Source organism: Leuresthes tenuis, unplaced genomic scaffold, assembly GCF_036924035.1.
Source record: "Leuresthes tenuis unplaced genomic scaffold, fLeuTen1.0.hap1 SCAF_8, whole genome shotgun sequence".
In the NCBI taxonomy this organism is placed as follows: Eukaryota; Metazoa; Chordata; class Actinopteri; order Atheriniformes; family Atherinopsidae; genus Leuresthes; species Leuresthes tenuis.
In genome coordinates, this window is record NW_027325362.1 from 1,389,412 (window position 1) to 1,409,669 (window position 20,258).

General features: G+C 42.9%; 1 protein-coding gene across 4 annotated transcripts in view; it reads right to left on the minus strand.

Moving 5' to 3' along the window:
* The window catches only part of LOC140312710 (echinoderm microtubule-associated protein-like 6), a 107,949-nt gene that overhangs the window by 25,528 nt on the left and 62,163 nt on the right, over positions 1-20,258 (minus strand). For all 4 annotated transcript variants that reach the window (XM_072390495.1, XM_072390494.1, XM_072390497.1 and 1 more), the window contains exons 18-29: positions 17,382-17,475; positions 14,807-14,907; positions 14,525-14,727; positions 13,776-13,887; positions 13,219-13,346; positions 10,370-10,511; positions 7,111-7,263; positions 6,566-6,697; positions 3,795-3,883; positions 3,262-3,438; positions 1,283-1,511; positions 857-983 (exon numbers count right to left, since the gene is read on the minus strand). In XM_072390495.1, coding sequence (XP_072246596.1) covers positions 857-983; positions 1,283-1,511; positions 3,262-3,438; positions 3,795-3,883; positions 6,566-6,697; positions 7,111-7,263; positions 10,370-10,511; positions 13,219-13,346; positions 13,776-13,887; positions 14,525-14,727; positions 14,807-14,907; positions 17,382-17,475 — 1,687 coding nt within the window. The remainder of the gene's footprint in view (positions 1-856; positions 984-1,282; positions 1,512-3,261; positions 3,439-3,794; positions 3,884-6,565; positions 6,698-7,110; positions 7,264-10,369; positions 10,512-13,218; positions 13,347-13,775; positions 13,888-14,524; positions 14,728-14,806; positions 14,908-17,381; positions 17,476-20,258) is intronic.

Genomic DNA, 20,258 nt, shown 5'->3' on the forward strand with positions numbered 1-20,258 from the left:
CAGGAGCGGTGTGACTCTGGGAAACTGTCCACGACTCTGCAGCTGCCGCCCTGCGGCGTGTGACCTGGGACCAGATGTGCTCGGGGCCCTGCGCCTGTTGGTGATGTCACACTCTATGATTGGCTGGACGTTGGCACGGTAACGTAAGGGAATGTGATTGGTCCGGACAACTTACTGAAGTAGTAAAAAAAAAAAAACCTATTGAAGTCGTTTTCGCGGCTCGTAGGAAACAAAGAAATCCAGAATTATCTTTCCAAAGGGACTTGACCCCCGAGCTCATCTGATTCTTATGAAATGGGACGGAATATAGTTTGTAATAAAGTTGGAGTTTCTATTAAATAACCTCATATTGGCAAAAATACTTCATTCATAAAATGTAAATAGTAAAGCCACTACTTTATGTTTTCTTAGCTGTTTTTTTTGTGACTTTTATAGAAATTCTGACATGATTTAGCTCAGTTTGCAAATACATTTTGTATTGAAAAAAAGTTTTTTACGAGCAGATCTGGCAACCCGAGCAGATCTGGTACCTACACCGGGTCACATGGGATGGCATGCAGTCCCCCCCCCCCCCCCCCCCCGGGGGCATGCAGTGACCCCCCCCGGCTGGGCGCCCCGTTAAACTGTCGGCGCCAGCGTTTGCTCTTCTTGGGGAAAGAGGAAGGAAGGAGCTTTTTGTTTCCTCGCCAGATGAATCCGACCAGTTCTCTGGTGCAGCTTTAAACTCAGAACTGTGATTTCAGCCAGCTGACACGTGCACGGTGCGTGTGCACGGTGCGTGTGCGTGTGCGTGTGCATGTGCGTGTGCATGTGCGTGTGCATGTGCGTGTGCGTGTGCGTGTGCATGTGTTCATACCTCTCCTCTGCAGACAGCTCCTTCACCTGTTGGTGAGGTTTGGTTCCTCTCATCTCTCTGATGCTGACGGCGAACATCTTGGTGACGTAGTCCACCGTCTTCTCACGGGCGACGTCGCTGTCGTAGCCTTTAAACGCACACATGCACACGCACACGTGCACACGCACACGTGCACACACACAGAAATTAAACATCTCCAGCCGCTCTCCTGCGATCATGCAGCTGAAGAACGAGTCTCAGTTAATGCTACTGCAGCTCTTCCTGATAGACCGCGCACACGTGCACGTTAACGCACACGTGCACGTTAACGCACCCTCGCCAGGTCCCATTATCACCACACATTACATGCTGGAGTCATTTGGACTCCCAGAACCACCGGCTGATGGTCTCCTCTTTAATAATTATTGATTAGTTTGAATAACTCACCTCCGTCCTCCTCGGTGTCGTCGTCCGATTCCTCGCTGTCCACAGCTGGTCGATTGTCCCGAAACCCGTCCCCCTCTGTGCTGCCGCCACCTCCTCGCTCCCTCGCCCAAATCATCAGGGCGGTGTCAGCTCCGCCCACCGTCAGCAGCGTGGCGTCATCCTGAGCCCAGCGCACGTTGGTCACCTGCGCGCTGTGGCCCACGTAACGTTTAAACCGGGCGAACTGACCCTGGAAGAAGGTTGGAACAGGATTTATTCGTTTTAAAGAAGGAGCAGAAGAACGAAAGACTGATAGAAAGTAGATATCCCACAAAAGTTCGGCTCCTAAGGGTTCAGGGTGTCTGCATGATGCTAAAAGGCCAGCTTGAGCTTATTTCTGCTCATTATTTCCTGTAGCAGGTGGAGAAAAACAGGGCTGGGATATAAAAGAAGGGACTTTAACTCTATCCCCTGGATATTTCATCTCTAACTCACTGACTTTTGGAGATGAGGTCATCGTCTTTTCACTCAGTTAAAGGTTGTAAAGCTGAACAGTAACTGGAGCTGTCCTGGAGCCGTTCACAGCTTTGGTTTCCTGCCCTGCGACTGTTTGATTTTACAGCTGCTTGACATATTTTTGGGTTTTTGACGGCTCAAACTGAGATAGTTTTAATGACAGTGGAGTTAGGACCCACGCCTGCAGGGGGAGCCGAAGAGCAAAACCTTCTGCGGTGTTACTTTAACTCGAGAAGTTAAAGTTCGAGTTAAAGTTAAAGTTAGAGTTAAAGTTAAAGTTAAAGTTAAAGTTAGAGTTAAAGTTAAAGTTAAAGTTAAAGTTAAAGTTAGAGTTAAAGTTAAAGTTAGAGTTAAAGTTAAAGTCAAAGTTAAAGTTAGAGTTAAAGTTAAAGTCAAAGTTAAAGTTAAAGTTAAAGTTAGAGTTAAAGTTAAAGTTAAAGTTAAAGTTAAAGTTAGAGTTAAAGTTAAAGTTAAAGTTAAAGTTAGAGTTAGAGTTAGAGTTAGAGTTAAAGTTAAAGTTAAAGTTAAAGTTCGAGTTAAAGTTAAAGTTAGAGTTAAAGTTAAAGTTAAAGTTAAAGTTAAAGTTAAAGTTCGAGTTAAAGTTAAAGTTAAAGTTAAAGTTAGAGTTAAAGTTAGAGTTAAAGTTAGAGTTAAAGTTAAAGTTAAAGTTAGAGTTAGAGTTAGAGTTAGAGTTAAAGTTAAAGTTAAAGTTAAAGTTAGAGTTAAAGTTAAAGTTAAAGTTAAAGTTAAAGTTAGAGTTAAAGTTAAAGTTAAAGTTAAAGTTAGAGTTAAAGTTAAAGTTAGAGTTAGAGTTAAAGTTAAAGTCAAAGTTAAAGTTAGAGTTAAAGTTAAAGTTAGAGTTAAAGTTAAAGTTAGAGTTAAAGTTAGAGTTAGAGTTAGAGTTAGAGTTAGAGTTAGAGTTAAAGTTAAAGTTAAAGTTAGAGTTAAAGTTAAAGTTAAAGTTAAAGTTAGAGTTAGAGTTAGAGTTAGAGTTAAAGTTAAAGTTAAAGTTCGAGTTAAAGTTAAAGTTAGAGTTAAAGTTAAAGTTAAAGTTAAAGTTAAAGTTCGAGTTAAAGTTAAAGTTAAAGTTAAAGTTAAAGTTAGAGTTAAAGTTAGAGTTAAAGTTAGAGTTAAAGTTAAAGTTAGAGTTAAAGTTAGAGTTAGAGTTAGAGTTAGAGTTAGAGTTAAAGTTAAAGTTCGAGTTAAAGTTAAAGTTAGAGTTAAAGTTAAAGTTAAAGTTAAAGTTAAAGTTAAAGTTCGAGTTAAAGTTAAAGTTAAAGTTAAAGTTAAAGTTAGAGTTAAAGTTAGAGTTAAAGTTAGAGTTAAAGTTAAAGTTAGAGTTAGAGTTAGAGTTAAAGTTAAAGTTAAAGTTAGAGTTAAAGTTAGAGTTAAAGTTAAAGTTAAAGTTAAAGTTAGAGAAGTTCTGGGGCTGGAGGCTCAAACCTTTTTAGGCCCTAAACTCCTTTAATAAAAGCGAGTCGTACCCTGACAGGGTAGCCGAACAGTTTGAGGAAGCCGAAGTCATCTCCAGTGACGAGCAGCGTTCGGTCTCTGGTGAGCGAGGCGGCGTTGATGTCGGTGATGTCACTGTGAGTCGGCCAGATTCCCTCACAGCTGGAACCCAGAACGCACGTCCAGCTGGACCACTCGATCCGCTCCAGCTGCACAAAACAAAACAAAAACGCACGGCGAGGACCAGACTTTAAGTGTTTCCAAACGGAGGCATGTACCCCCTGCAGAAAACCTCTGGAGGGAGTTTTAACCTTTAACTGAAGGTGGAGCATCTGATGATGGAGAAAATGACATTACAAAGACTTCTAAATGCCTGTTTATATGAGAATAAAAGTAGTCTTAAAGCCAGGTGTGAACAGACATATTCAGACATCCGGATCATTAGAACTGCACCCCCCCACAGCTCTTTGTCTGAAGACAAACTGCTGAAACATGGACTTAATGTGGGTCCATTGTGCTACTTTAAGGTAAAGCTGCAGGTAACAGTGATGTAAGCTGAACACACCTCTGAGTTCTTGATAGTTTGTCTTTTTCCTCGTGGTGCTTCGAAGAAAAGTTGCTCTTTTGCTCCCGTGTTCACCTGCAGAAGTTTACCTGCAACACAGACAAAAAGTGAACTTTAATGTTATGGGAAGGGACGTTCAATGTTATGGGAAAAGGCGCATTTCTCGCCATTTAATGTTATGGGAAAGGGACGTTCAATGTTACGGGAAAAGGCGCATTTCTCGCCATTTAATGTTATGGGAAGGGACGTTCAATGTTATGGGAAAAGGCGCATTTCTCGCCATTTAATGTTATGGGAAGGGACGTTCAATGTTATGGGAAAAGGCGCATTTCTCACCATTTAATGTTATGGGAAAGGGACGTTCAATGTTATGGGAAAAGGCGCATTTCTCGCCATTTAATGTTATGGGAAAGGGACGTTCAATGTTATGGGAAAAGGCGCATTTCTCACTATTTAATGTTATGGGAAGGGACGTTCAATGTTACGGGAAAAGGCGCATTTCTCACCATTTAATGTTATGGGAAGGGACGTTCAATGTTATGGGAAAAGGCGCATTTCTCGCCATTTAATGTTTAATGTTCAAAAAGTGAACTTTAAAGTTAAATAAACACGTCGTAATTACAGTAAGAATATCCGAGGTATGAATGAGACCTGCACCCACTGCCTGGAACTGTTGTTTGATTAAAAATCATCTTTTAGTTTAAATCAGAAGCCCTAAAGGCACCGCTGGGTTCCTTAAAACCTAAGAAGGTGAAGCGAGTCCAGCTTTTTCTGTCTGAGACACTCGTAACGGCGTAAATCTGAGCGTTATTATGGGATGAGAGCAACGAGCGTGGAACCATGCGGCACTGAAAGATGAGCTGATAAAGAAGCACCTTTGTGTTCCCCAGGGTTCTGTTCTGGGCCCGGTGCCGTTTGCCCTGCTGCTTCCTTTGGGTCACATAATAAGTGCCTTTAAAGGCGTTTCCTTTTGTTTTTACTCAGATGATCTCCAGCTCTACGTTTCCCACATGACGGTCCGAAGATCTCGGTGCTTCTGAGCTGCACAAAGTCCATAAACGCACCTTTCTGCAGCTGAACTCAGGTAAAACCGAGCTGAGTCTGGCTTTCCTGGCTTCTTCACTCCATCCGACTTTATGTAATCTTGGTGCTTTTAGGAGCCAGGATCTGAGCCTTGAAAAGCAGGTAAACAGCGCAGTTCCTTCATGTTTTAACCAGATTGGGAATGTTCATCATCCATCCATCCATCATCCATCCATCCATCCATCCATCCATCATCCATCCATCCATCATCCATCATCCATCCATCCATCCATCATCCATCCATCCATCATCCATCATCCATCCATCCATCCATCCATCCATCATCCATCCATCCATCATCCATCATCCATCATCCATCATCCATCCATCATCCATCCTTCCTTCCATCCATCCATCATCCATCATCCATCCATCATCCATCCTTCCTTCCATCCATCCATCATCCATCATCCATCATCCATCATCCATCCATCCTTCCTTCCATCCATCCATCCATCCATCCATCCATCCATCCTTCCTTCCATCCATCCATCCATCCATCCTCCATCCACCCATCCATCCATCCATCCATCCATCCATCCTTCCATCCATCATCCATCCATCCATCCATCCATCCATCCTTCCTTCCATCCATCCATCCATCCATCCATCCATCATCCATCCATCCATCCATCCACCCACCCACCCATCCATCCATCCATCCATCCATCATCCATCATCCATCCATCCATCATCCATCCATCCATCCATCATCCATCCATCCATCCATCCATCCATCCATCCATCCTTCCATCCATCCATCATCCATCATCCATCCATCCATCCATCCATCCATCATCCATCTATCCATCCATCCATCCATCCATCCATCCTTCCATCCATCATCCATCCATCCATCATCCATCCATCCATCCATCATCCATCCATCCATCATCCATCCATCCATCCATCATCCATCCATCCATCCATCCATCCTTCCATCCATCCATCATCCATCCATCCATCCATCCATCCATCCATCCATCCATCCATCATCCATCCATCCATCCATCCATCCATCCATCCATCCATCCATCCATCCATCCTTCCATCCATCCTTCCATCCATCAATCCATCCATCCATCATCCATCCATCCATCCATCCATCATCCATCCATCCATCCATCCATCCATCATCCATCCATCCATCCATCCTTCCATCCATCCATCCATCCATCCATCCATCCATCATCCATCCTTCCATCCATCCATCCATCATCCATCCATCCATCATCCATCCATCCATCCATCCTTCCATCCATCCATCCATCCATCCATCCATCCATCCATCATCCATCCTTCCATCCATCCATCCATCATCCATCCATCCATCATCCATCCATCCATCCATCCATCCATCCATCCATCATCCATCCATCCATCCATCCATCCATCATCTGCAGCTTCTCCGGGGGTCGGGGGGCAGCATCTTTAACAGAGAAGCCCAGGCCTCTCTGTCCCCGGCCACTTCCTCCAGCTCCTCCAGGGGGACCCCGAGGCGTTCCCAGGCCATAGTCTCTCCAGCGTGTCCTGGGTCTCCCCCGGGTCTCCTCCCAGTGGGACGGGCCCAGAACACCTCCCCAGGGAGGCCTCCAGGGGGCATCCTAACCAGATGTTAGCCCAGTGCAACATCTTATGCAACAACCAGCTCATCCCAGATGTGTGAAACAGCAGATTGACAGCGTTACCTCGGGCGTCCCAGTCGATGTGCGTGATGTAGCTGGACGCTCCTTTACAGATCCCGACTCTCTTGGTGCTCAGAACATTGTAGATGTCCACGAAGCTGTCGTGTGACGCCACCGCCAGGTATTTACCTGTATCTGGTGTCAGAGAGAGGAGAGGGTGAAGCACAGCTCCTCTCCAGCAGTGTTTTTAGACCTGAAATGTACTTGATACGCAGGTAATTTAACTGATGAGATTAAACCTTTTTGATATCAATCAATCAGTTCTATAAATTCAATTAAATCAGATTTATTGGTGGCTGTTTGTGGGGTTCCACAGGGTCTAAAATACTGTTAAATCATATTATTAAACCAGAAGGAGCTGATGAGCTAACAGCTGGACAAACTTAAAGGGACCTGAAGGTTGACGCAGGAATAGATTTCTGATAGGAAAAGAACACATTTTCGTTCAATGTTAAAAAGATAAAACCTGCAGAGTTCGGAGAACATGATTAAATACGTAAAGTCGGTCTCATTTATCACGGCGCCTGAAACATGAATCTGAGGTGTACCTGAGGTGAAGCGGATGTCAGAAATGGCGTCACGGCGATGGTGGAAGCTCAGCAGATCCTCCAGCGTGTCGGCGTTCACCACCAGAACGCCGCCGTCGCTCAGGCCGACCGCCAACGCTTTCCCATCAGGCGAGAAGGCACAGCAGCGACCGCCTGCAACACACCACGGCTTCTGTTATCAGTGTCACTGTGGAGTCCCTGAGCAGGTGAAGGCCCCCATCCCTCATGCATCAACATGTTTTATCTGTTTAAAGGTAAATGTTTTAAAGTAAATCATCAGGATGTGTCCAACTGTCTAACTTTAAATAACTTTAAATCTGTTCTCAGTCCAACAGCAGCAGCACAACAACTGATTTAAGAAGAAGCTGTGAGGCCTTCAGGGTTTGTGGGAAGAACAAGAAGATGTTCGGCAGAGCTGTGAGGCGTTCAGGGTTTGTGGGAAGATGTTCAGCAGAGCTGTGAGGCGTTCAGGGTTTGTGGGAAGATGTTCAGCAGAGCTGTGAGGCGTTCAGGGTTTGTGGGAAGAACAAGATGTTCAGCAGAGCTGTGAGGCGTTCAGGGTTTGTGGGAAGAATAAGAAAACGTTCAGCAGAGCTGTGAGGCGTTCAGGGTTTGTGGGAAGAACAAGATGTTCAGCAGAGCTGTGAGGCGTTCAGGGTTTGTGGTAAGAACAAGATGTTCAGCAGAGCTATGAGGCGTTCAGGGATTGTGGGAAGAACAAGAAGATGTTCAGCAGAGCTGTGAGGCGTTCAGGGTTTGTGGTAAGAACAAGATGTTCAGCAGAGCTGTGAGGCGTTCAGGGTTTGTGGTAAGAACAAGATGTTCAGCAGAGCTGTGAGGCGTTCAGGGTTTGTGGGAAGAATAAGAAAACGTTCAGCAGAGCTGTGAGGCGTTCAGGGTTTGTGGGAAGAATAAGATGTTCAGCAGAGCTGTGAGGCGTTCAGGGTTTGTGGGAAGACGTTCAGCAGAGCTGTGAGGCGTTCAGGGTTTGTGGTAAGAACAAGAGGATGTTCAGCAGAGCTGTGAGGCGTTCAGGGTTTGTGGTAAGAACAAGATGTTCAGCAGAGCTGTGAGGCGTTCAAGGTTTGTGGGAAGATGTTCAGCAGAGCTGTGAGGCGTTCAGGGTTTGTGGGAAGAATAAGAAAACGTTCAGCAGAGCTGTGAGGCGTTCAGGGTTTGTAGTAAGAATAAGAAGATGTTCAGCAGAGCTGTGAGGCGTTCAGGGTTTGTTCGGCAAAGCTGTGAGGCGTTCAGGGTTTGTGGGAAGAACAAGATGTTCAGCAGAGCTGTGAGGCGTTCAGGGTTTGTAGTAAGAATAAGAAGATGTTCAGCAGAGCTGTGAGGCGTTCAGGGTTTGTTCGGCAAAGCTGTGAGGCGTTCAGGGTTTGTGGGAAGAACAAGATGTTCAGCAGAGCTGTGAGGCGTTCAGGGTTTGTGGGAAGAACAAGAAGATGTTCAGCTGAGCTGTGAGGCGTTCAGGGTTTGTAGGAAGAACAAGAAGATGTTCAGCAGAGCTGTGAGGCGTTCAAGGTTTGTGGTAAGAACAAGAAGATGTTCAGCAGAGCTGTGAGGCGTTCAGGGTTTGTGGTAAGAATAAGATAATCAGCAGAGCTGTGAGGCGTTCAGGGTTTGTGGTAAGAATAAGAATATGTTCGGCAGAGCTGTGAGGCGTTCAGGGTTTGTTGTAAGAATAAGAATATGTTCGGCAGAGCTGTGAGGCGTTCAGGGTTTGTGGGAAGAACAAGAAGATGTTCAGCAGAGCTGTGAGGCGTTCAGGGTTTGTGGGAAGAACAAGAAGATGTTCAGCAGAGCTGTGAGGCGTTCAGGGTTTGTGGGAAGAACAAGAAGATGTTCAGCTGAGCTGTGAGGCGTTCAGGGTTTGTGGTAAGAATAAGATAATCAGCAGAGCTGTGAGGCGTTCAGGGTTTGTGGGAAGAACAAGAAAACGTTCAGCAGAGCTGTGAGGCGTTCAGGGCTTGTGGGAAGAACAAGATGTTCAGCAGAGCTGTGAGGCGTTCAGGGTTTGTGGTTAATGAACAAGAAGATGTTCAGCAGAGCTGTGAGGCGTTCAGGGTTTGTGGTAAGAACAAGATGTTCAGCAGAGCTGTGAGGCGTTCAGGGTTTGTGGTAAGAATAAGAATATGTTCAGCAGAGCTGTGAGGCGTTCAGGGTTTGTGGTAAGAATAAGAAGATGTTCAGCAGAGCTGTGAGGCGTTCAGGGTTTGTGGTAAGAATAAGATGTTCAGCAGAGCTGTGAGGCGTTCAGGGTTTGTGGTAAGAATAAGAAGATGTTCAGCAGAGCTGTGAGGCGTTCAGGGTTTGTGGTAAGAATAAGAATATGTTCAGCAGAGCTGTGAGGCGTTCAGGGTTTGTGGTAAGAATAAGAAGATGTTCAGCAGAGCTGCGAGGCGTTCAGGGTTTGTGGGAAGATGTTCGGCAGAGCTGTGAGGCGTTCAGGGTTTGTGGGAAGATGTTCAGCAGAGCTGTGAGGCGTTCAGGGTTTGTGGGACAAACAAGAAGATGTTCAGCAGAGCTGTGAGGCGTTCAGGGTTTGTGGGAAGATGTTCAGCAGAGCTGTGAGGCGTTCAGGGTTTGTTAATGAACAAGAAGATGTTCAGCAGAGCTGTGAGGCGTTCAGGGTTTGTGGGAAGATGTTCAGCAGAGCTGTGAGGCGTTCAGGGTTTGTGGGAAGATGTTCAGCAGAGCTGTGAGGCGTTCAGGGTTTGTGGGAAGATGTTCAGCAGAGCTGTGAGGCGTTCAGGGTTTGTGGTTAATGAACAAGAAGATGTTCAGCAGAGCTTTGAGGCGTTCAGGGTTTGTGGTTAATGAACAAGAAGATGTTCAGCAGAGCTGTGAGGCGTTCAGGGTTTGTGGGACAAACAAGAATATGTTCAGCAGAGCTGTGAGGCGTTCAGGGTTTGTGGTTAATGAACAAGAAGATGTTCAGCAGAGCTGTGAGGCGTTCAGGGTTTGTGGGAAGATGTTCAGCAGAGCTGTGAGGCGTTCAGGGTTTGTGGTAAGAATAAGATGTTCAGCAGAGCTGTGAGGCGTTCAGGGTTTGTGGTAAGAATAAGATGTTCAGCAGAGCTGTGAGGCGTTCAGGGTTTGTGGTTAATGAACAAGAAGATGTTCAGCAGAGCTGTGAGGCGTTCAGGGTTTGTGGGAAGATGTTCAGCAGAGCTGTGAGGCGTTCAGGGTTTGTGGGAAGATGTTCAGCAGAGCTGTGAGGCGTTCAGGGTCTGTGGGAAGTTTATCTGACCTCGCTTTAACTTGCGCACGGCCACCATGCGGTGATTGGCGGACGTCTCCCAAAGGCGCAGGGTTTTATCATCACTGACGGTGGCACAGACGGGGAGGAGGGGGTGGGCGGCCAGACCCCAAACCTCACCCTCCATGTGACCCTGCACACCCACAAAGAGAAAAGACACAAACGATTAAAAACATCGTCTTAAAACTCACTAAATCCACCCTCAGATCAACATATTCAGTCATTATTTATGGAACAAATTACAAAAACTGAGACAAAACACAGAAGCAGTGTGGGAAAAAGTAAGTGAACCTTTACAGCCAGGAGCTGCTGATCAATGCTCTGATTAATTGATCATCAGTCAGTGTGAGCAGCTCTATAAAAGTAGAAGTTTTTCCAACTAAAAGTTATAAAATCTAACTTTGAACTGGTTTGTTTTGTAACTTTGGCTCAGATTCAGGTAACTTTGGCTCAGATTCAGGTAACTTTGGCTCAGATTCAGGTAACTTTGGCTCAGATTTAGGTAACTTTGGCTCAGATTTAGGTAACTTTGGCTCAGATTCAGGTAACTTTGGCTCAGATTCAGGTAACTTTGGCTCAGATTCAGGTAACTTTGGCTCAGATTCAGGTAACTTTGGCTCAGATTCAGGTAACTTTGGCTCAGATTCAGGTAACTTTGGTTCAGATTCAGGTAACTTTGGCTCAGATTCAGGTAACTTTGGCTCAGATTTAGGTAACTTTGGCTCAGATTCAGGTAACTTTGGCTCAGGTTCAGGTAACTTTGGCTCAGATTCAGGTAACTTTGGCTCAGATTCAGGTAACTTTGGTTCAGATTCAGGTAACTTTGGTTCAGATTCAGGTAACTTTGGTTCAGATTCAGGTTACTTTGGCTCAGATTCAGGTAACTTTGGTTCAGATTCAGGTAACTTTGGCTCAGATTCAGGTAACTTTGGCTCAGATTCAGGTAACTTTGGCTCAGATTCAGGTAACTTTGGCTCAGATTTAGGTAACTTTGGCTCAGATTCAGGTAACTTTGGCTCAGATTCAGGTAACTTTGGCTCAGATTCAGGTAACTTTGGCTCAGATTCAGGTAACTTTGGCTCAGATTCAGGTTACTTTGGCTCAGATTCAGGTAACTTTGGCTCAGATTCAGGTAACTTTGGCTCAGATTCAGGTAACTTTGGCTCAGATTTAGGTAACTTTGGCTCAGATTCAGGTAACTTTGGCTCAGATTCAGGTAACTTTGGTTCAGATTCAGGTAACTTTGGCTCAGATTCAGGTAACTTTGGCTCAGATTCAGGTAACTTTGGTTCAGATTCAGGTAACTTTGGCTCAGATTCAGGTAACTTTGGCTCAGATTCAGGTAACTTTGGCTCAGATTCAGGTAACTTTGGCTCAGATTCAGGTAACTTTGGCTCAGATTTAGGTAACTTTGGCTCAGATTCAGGTAACTTTGGCTCAGATTCAGGTAACTTTGGCTCAGATTTAGGTAACTTTGGCTCAGATTCAGGTAACTTTGGCTCAGATTCAGGTAACTTTGGCTCAGATTTAGGTAACTTTGGCTCAGATTCAGGTAACTTTGGCTCAGATTCAGGTAACTTTGGTTCAGATTCAGGTAACTTTGGCTCAGATTTAGGTAACTTTGGCTCAGATTCAGGTTACTTTGGCTCAGATTCAGGTAACTTTGGCTCAGATTTAGGTAACTTTGGCTCAGATTCAGGTAACTTTGGCTCAGATTCAGGTAACTTTGGCTCAGATTTAGGTAACTTTGGCTCAGATTCAGGTAACTTTGGCTCAGATTCAGGTAACTTTGGCTCAGATTCAGGTAACTTTGGCTCAGATTCAGGTAACTTTGGCTCAGATTCAGGTAACTTTGGCTCAGATTCAGGTAACTTTGGTTCAGATTCAGGTAACTTTGGCTCAGATTCAGGTAACTTTGGTTCAGATTCAGGTAACTTTGGCTCAGATTCAGGTAACTTTGGCTCAGATTCAGGTAACTTTGGCTCAGATTCAGGTAACTTTGGCTCAGATTCAGGTAACTTTGGTTCAGATTCAGGTAACTTTGGCTCAGATTCAGGTAACTTTGGCTCAGATTTAGGTAACTTTGGCTCAGATTCAGGTAACTTTGGCTCAGATTCAGGTAACTTTGGCTCAGATTCAGGTAACTTTGGTTCAGATTCAGGTAACTTTGGTTCAGATCTGGCTTCAGGTAACTTTGGCTCAGATTCAGGTAACTTTGGCTCAGATTCAGGTAACTTTGGCTCAGATTCAGGTAACTTTGGTTCAGATTCAGGTAACTTTGGTTCAGATTCAGGTAACTTTGGCTCAGATTCAGGTAACTTTGGCTCAGATTCAGGTTACTTTGGTTCAGATTCAGGTAACTTTGGCTCAGATTCAGGTAACTTTGGCTCAGATTCAGGTTACTTTGGCTCAGATTCAGGTAACTTTGGCTCAGATTCAGGTAACTTTGGCTCAGATTCAGGTAACTTTGGCTCAGATTCAGGTAACTTTGGCTCAGATTCAGGTAACTTTGGCTCAGATTCAGGTAACTTTGGCTCAGATTCAGGTAACTTTGGCTCAGATTCAGGTAACTTTGGCTCAGATTCAGGTAACTTTGGCTCAGATTCAGGTAACTTTGGTTCAGATTCAGGTAACTTTGGCTCAGATTCAGGTAACTTTGGCTCAGATTCAGGTAACTTTGGCTCAGATTCAGGTAACTTTGGCTCAGATTCAGGTAACTTTGGCTCAGATTCAGGTAACTTTGGCTCAGGTTCAGGTAACTTTGGCTCAGGTTCAGGTAACTTTGGCTCAGGTTCAGGTAACTTTGGCTCAGATCTGATTGGTTCCTGAGGGATTCCCACCTGCACCAGCAGAGTCATGGGCCCAGTCTTGTCGATCTCCAGGACTTCTCCGTTTTTTGTTCCCACCAGGATGTGACCGTGCCCCAGAGTGATGGCCCTGATGGACGGGTTGTCCTCCAGCAGAAGTCCTGCCATCACACACAGAAACACACACATTATTCACTGGTAAAAAGTCCCTGAAGGCCACATCATGTCTCCAGATGTTTAATTACACCAAAAACACCTCTGAAGCCTCGTATTCTTTGAACAGCTGTGACCTTTTGCACCGTGAGTCCACATGGTGGCAGTGTTTGGCACCAGAAACTCTGCATGAACCGATAAATCCTTCAGTTTAAACTGAGACTGTGAAGCTCATCATCAAAGAAGCGAAAAAGACAGAAACGTCTCAGATGTTTGGGGGTTTAAGCGGTTTAAATAATCTGTAACATATAATATCTATATGTAAAAAGAGTGTTTTCAGAGCAAATTAAAGGTTTTCCTTTCATGGTTTCAGTCTTTTCTTATTTCTACAGATATATAAGAGCGTAAAAGCGACTTCCTTCCATCCGTTGCTTCACCTTTAGAGCCTGGAGACAGCGCCGCTCTCTTGATGGCGTACGTCTTCAGGCAGCGGTCGAACATGTCGTCCCACAGCTCCACCACGCCGTCCTTCCCCCCCGTCACAAAGCCCTGAAAGCAGAGTTATCGATGGAAATATCAGGGCTGCAGAGAAGCTTTAGTTCTGCAGAGAAAGACAGAAATCTCCCTCCTCTTCTGAGTCCTTTCAACCCTCAGAGCTGTCGTGCTTCATCCTCATCATCCTCTCCTGACAGCTTTTTCCTTCCTCAGATCTTCGGATCTGTTTAATCCTTCTCCTCTGAGGACTTTTCTACCGTCGATTCGGTGCAAAAGACAGGTTTTTTTAGCAGTTTTCTGCATCTTTGAGTCAGAAAAAGAGTCTTTATCTGATGATATTAATCACCGAGAGGAAAGAATCAGTCACAGTTTAATTAAAACTCTTCCTTCTGAGCCCTGCTGTGAGCCCAAACTTCAGTGTAAAGACACAATAACACAAATTAAACAGTATATTTCCAGCGTGTGAAAGGATAAAAGCTGATTTTTAAGTGTTTTGATAGTTTAATAAAGCTAAAACACCTGAAATGTCTTCTGGGACTTTTCTCAAACACACTCGAGTCTAAAGAAAAGATTTTTTTTAGCGTCTTCTCTGACCAACTTCCTCATCTGTAGAGTTTTATGAAACCTCTGAGGCTGAAACCACAGAAACAAGCAGCAGAAAGGAGTCTGATGACGGTTCAGACTTCCTCACCTTGTCCAGGGAGAACATGGCGAACACCGGCCCGTCGTGGGCTTTCACCGTTTTCAGCAGCAGCGGCTCCTTCCAGATGTAAACATCTCCGGTGGCGGTTCCGGAGAACACCAGAGCCTCACTGCGGCCGTAGCACACAGACATCGTGGTCTCCGGACGGCCCACGCTCCTGAACGCACCACGCCTGAAGGTGAGACCTCCACCTGCACAGAAGCAGAACGATTTGTGTGGAGGCAGGAGAGCTAAATGAGTCATTCTTCTTAATTCAGAGCTGAGTTTTACCTGCATGTTGCCAGAACTTGATGTGTTTGATTCCCACAGTGACCAGTTTGTCCATCAGCATGGGATTACACTTCACCACAAATATCTTCTCCTTGTGACCCCTGAAGTATAAAAGGGGGCAGTTACAACAAATGCATGAAAAACACACGACTCTGAGCTCTTATAAGATTCAAACACTGAAGTTTACAGCAGTTCGTGGTGCTGATGAAGCAGCAAAAGCAAGTGTGTCAGTTTTACCAGAAGTTAGAGAATTAACACTGGATTATATCACCTGTAACCTGCAATGTTAACAACTTTAAAGTGTCCTGATCAACAGTTCTGCAGCTTTCTGTAACCTTTAAAGTGTCCTGATCAATAGTTCTGCAGCTTTCTGAAACCTTTAAAGTGTCCTCATCAACAGTTCTGCAGCTTTCTTTAACCTTTAAAGTGTCCTGATCAACAGTTCTGCAGCTTTCTTTAACCTTTAAAGTGTCCTGATCAATAGTTCTGCAGCTTTCTGAAACCTTTAAAGTGTCCTGATCAACAGTTCTGCAGCTTTCTGAAACCTTTAAAGTGTCCTGATCAATAGTTCTGCAGCTTTCTGAAACCTTTAAAGTGTCCTGATCAACAGTTCTGCAGCTTTCTGTAACCTTTAAAGTGTCCTGATCAATAGTTCTGCAGCTTTCTGTAACCTTTAAAGTGTCCTGATCAACAGTTCTGCAGCTTTCTGAAACCTTTAAAGTGTCCTGATCAACAGTTCTGCAGCTTTCTGAAACCTTTAAAGTGTCCCGATCAACAGTTCTGCAGCTTTCTGAAACCTTTAAAGTGTCCTGATCAATAGTTCTGCAGCTTTCTGTAACCTTTAAAGTGTCCTGATCAATAGTTCTGCAGCTTTCTGTAACCTTTAAAGTGTCCTGATCAACAGTTCTGCAGCTTTCTGAAACCTTTAAAGTGTCCTGATCAACAGTTCTGCAGCTTTCTGTAACCTTTAAAGTGTCCTGATCAATAGTTCCGCAGGTTTCTGAAACCTTTAAAGTGTCCTGATCAACAGTTCTGCAGCTTTCTGTAACCTTTAAAGTGTCCTGATCAATAGTTCCGCAGGTTTCTGAAACCTTTAAAGTGTCCTGATCAACAGTTCTGCAGCTTTCTGAAACCTTTAAAGTGTCCTGATCAACAGTTCTGCAGCTTTCTGAAGCTCTTTCACAGTTTTTCTTTGGACATTTTCTGCTTTTTCCCTCATCTTCAGTCCTTGTTCCTTAACATTTTCAATGTTTTTTCTTTGTTCAGCCACTTAACTCTGACCTTTGACCCATTCAGGCAGAAAAAAGGCTCCTAACTCAAGGGATGAACCAGTGTTGTGTCGACACAGAACAGAACAACTTAGCAAAGAAGCCGTTTTAAACTGGATCTTTAGGCTCTTTGTCACAAAGACACATCATTTGTTCCCATTTCTTTAGCTGCATCTATGAAAAACAGCAAAGAAAACACAGTTTGACAGACAGAAAATAGGATTTCTGCAGCAACAAGGTGATTCCCAAAGAGCTATTAGCTGAAAACTTGGCATATCTCAGCATGGTGTGCAGTGTGTCCTTAAAACATTTGAGGAAACTGGACAAGTGGAGGACAAAAGAAGAAGTGTCAGGCCTAAAAAACTATCTCCAGCAGATGAACAGGATCTGAAAGTGATGTCCTTAAGAAAGAGGAAAAAATCCAGCTGTGACCTGACAGGACCTGAGAGATGCATCTGGACCTTCAGCTGATCCATCTACTGTTGGCCCAAGCCTCATCAGAAATGGTCTCCATGGAAGGGTGGCTGTCAAGAAGCCGTTCTTAAGGAAGGGAAACAGGGAGAAAAGGCTGAGCTGTGCCAAATGACACAAGAAGTGGACTGAAAATCAGTGGCAACAGGTCTTATGGAGGGATGAATCCTCCCCAGAGCCCGGACCTCAACATTATTGAAGCAGTGTGGGATCATCTGACAGAGAACGGAACAAAAGGCAGCCCACATCCAAAGAAGAGCTTTGGGATGTCCTTCAAGAAGCCTGGAGAACTATTCCTGAAGACTCCTTAAAGAAATGACAGACTCAGCTGGTGGTTGAGACGAGTTTTTCATTGTACAAAGAGAAAGATGGAAAACCAAAATGAAACTGAAGCTTAACAGGAGCCAATCAGAGCTCAGAGCTTCCTCATCATCAGCAAGAAGTTTGTCCTTTATGCAAATGGCCCTAACCCTACCAATAATGTTATATGTAGCTGTGATGATGTCATTCTGAGGGATAAAGTTAATGATTTAGCTATAAAGTATGTGTAGGAAATGTAAATATATAAATAAGCTGCTTTAGTCCAATAAAAATCATTTTAAATGTCAGTTTCTCTTTATTTCAGGCTTTTTATTGTATTTTCTGATGCTACATTAACATAAATGTGGAAAAATGTCACTGAACATCAATTTATATTCATTCACTTATTTCACAGTCATATTTATTCAGTTATCGAACCATTTATCTGTCTAATATTGGATAAAATGTCAGTAAAAACGTTTCGACAGCTACAGAAAGTAAAGCTCTGACAGGATAAGAGGAAGGAAGCGCAGTACCGTGCCGTGGCGAGCTTCTCCCCTCTCTTCCAGTCCCACACCACGATCGAATGTCCGTCATCGACTCCCACAGAAACCAGACTCTTTCCATCGGCTGTGAGGAAGAAGGAAGGAAACGGCTCGTCACTCTGATGGTTCAAACCTCTGACATGAGTGAGCTTTAAATGGCCGCCTGCCACAGCCGCTGAGGCCGCCGTTCATCCTTCAGCCACACGGGGAAACCTCCAGCTCCTCCGGGAGCAATAACCTGAGGTATAACTGTGCATTTGCTCTTAGTTCTACTATATTCAGCTCTATATTCAGCTCTATATTCAGCTCTATATTCAGCTCTATATTCAGCTCTATATTCGGCTCTATATTCAGCTCTATATTCAGCTCTATATTTAGCTCTATATTCAGTTCTATATTCAGCTCTTAGTTCTACTATATTCAGCTCTATATTCAGCTCTATATTCAGCTCTATATTCAGTTCTATATTCAGCTCTTAGTTCTACTATATTCAGCTCTATATTCAGCTCTATATTCAGCTCTATATTCAGCTCTATATTCGGCTCTATATTCAGCTCTATATTCAGCTCTATATTCAGCTCTATATCTAGCTCTATATTCAGTTCTATATTCAGCTCTTAGTTCTACTATATTCAGCTCTATATTCAGCTCTATATTCAGCTCTATATTCAGCTCTTAGTTCCACTATATTCAGCTCTATATTCAGCTCTTAGTTCTACTATATTCAGCTCTATATTCAGCTCTTAGTTCTACTATATTCAGCTCTATATTCAGCTCTATATTCAGCTCTTAGTTCTACTATATTCAGCTCTATATTCAGCTCTATATTCAGCTCTATATTTAGCTCTATATTCAGTTCTATATTCAGCTCTTAGTTCTACTATATTCAGCTCTATATTCAGCTCTATATTCGGCTCTATATTCAGCTCTATATTCAGCTCTATATTTAGCTCTATATTCAGTTCTATATTCAGCTCTTAGTTCTACTATATTCAGCTCTATATTCAGCTCTATATTCAGCTCTTAGTTCCACTATATTCAGCTCTATATTCAGCTCTTAGTTCTACTATATTCAGCTCTATATTCAGCTCTATATTCAGCTCTTAGTTCTACTATATTCAGCTCTATATTCAGCTCTATATTCAGCTCTATATTCAGCTCTTAGTTCCACTATATTCAGCTCTATATTCAGCTCTTAGTTCTACTATATTCAGCTCTATATTCAGCTTTTAGTTCTACTATATTCAGCTCTATATTCAGCTCTATATTCAGCTCTTAGTTCTACTATATTCAGCTCTATATTCAGCTCTATATTCAGCTCTATATTCAGCTCTATATTCAGCTCTTAGTTCTACTATATTCAGCTCTATATTGAGCTCTATATTCAGCTCTTAGTTCTACTATATTCAGCTCTATATTCAGCTCTATATTCATCTCTATATTCAGCTCTTAGTTCTACTATATTCAGCTCTATATTCAGCTCTTAGTTCTACTATATTCAGCTCTATATTCAGCTCTATATTCAGCTCTTAGTTCTACTATATTGAGCTCTATATTCAGCTCTATATTCAGCTCTTAGTTCTACTATATTCAGCTCTATATTCAGCTCTTAGTTCTACTATATTCAACTCTATATTCAGCTCTATATTCAGCTCTTCGTTCTACTATATTCAGCTCTATATTCAGCTCTTAGTTCTACTATATTCAGCTCTATATTCAGCTCTATATTCAGCTCTATATTCAGCTCTATATTCAGCTCTATATTCAGCTCTTAGTTCTACTATATTCAGCTCTATATTCAGCTCTATATTCAGCTCTTAGTTCTACTATATTCAGCTCTATATTCAGCTCTATATTCAGCTCTATATTCAGCTCTATATTCAGCTCTATATTTAGCTCTATATTGAGCTCTTAGTTCTACTATATTCAGCTCTATATTCAGCTCTATATTCAGCTCTATATTCAGCTCTATATTTAGCTCTATATTCAGCTCTTAGTTCTACTATATTCAGCTCTATATTCAGCTCTTAGTTCCACTATATTCAGCTCTATATTCAGCTCTTAGTTCTACTATATTCAGCTCTATATTCAGCTCTATATTCAGCTCTTAGTTCTACTATATTCAGCTCTATATTCAGCTCTATATTCAGCTCTTAGTTCTACTATATTCAGCTCTATATTCAGGTCTATATTCAGCTCTTAGTTCTACTATATTCAGCTCTATATTCAGCTCTATATTCAGCTCTTAGTTCTACTATATTCAGCTCTATATTCAGCTCTATATTCAGCTCTTAGTTCTACTATATTCAGCTCTATATTCAGGTCTATATTCAGCTCTTAGTTCTACTATATTCAGCTCTATATTCAGCTCTATATTCAGCTCTTAGTTCTACTATATTCAGCTCTATATTGAGCTCTATATTCAGCTCTATATTCAGCTCTATATTCAGCTCTTAGTTCTACTATATTCAGCTCTATATTCAGCTCTTAGTTCTACTATATTCAGCTCTATATTCAGCTCTATATTCAGCTCTTAGTTCTACTATATTCAGCTCTATATTCAGCTCTATATTCAGCTCTTAGTTCTACTATATTCAGCTCTATATTCAGCTTTTAGTTCTACTATATTCAGCTCTATATTCATCTCTTAGTTCCACTATATTCAGCTCTATATTCAGCTCTTAGTTCTACTATATTCAGCTCTATATTCAGCTCTATATTCAGCTCTTAGTTCTACTATATTCAGCTCTATATTGAGCTCTATATTCAGCTCTTAGTTCTACTATATTCAGCTCTATATTCAGCTCTATATTCATCTCTATATTCAGCTCTTAGTTCCACTATATTCAGCTCTATATTCAGCTCTAT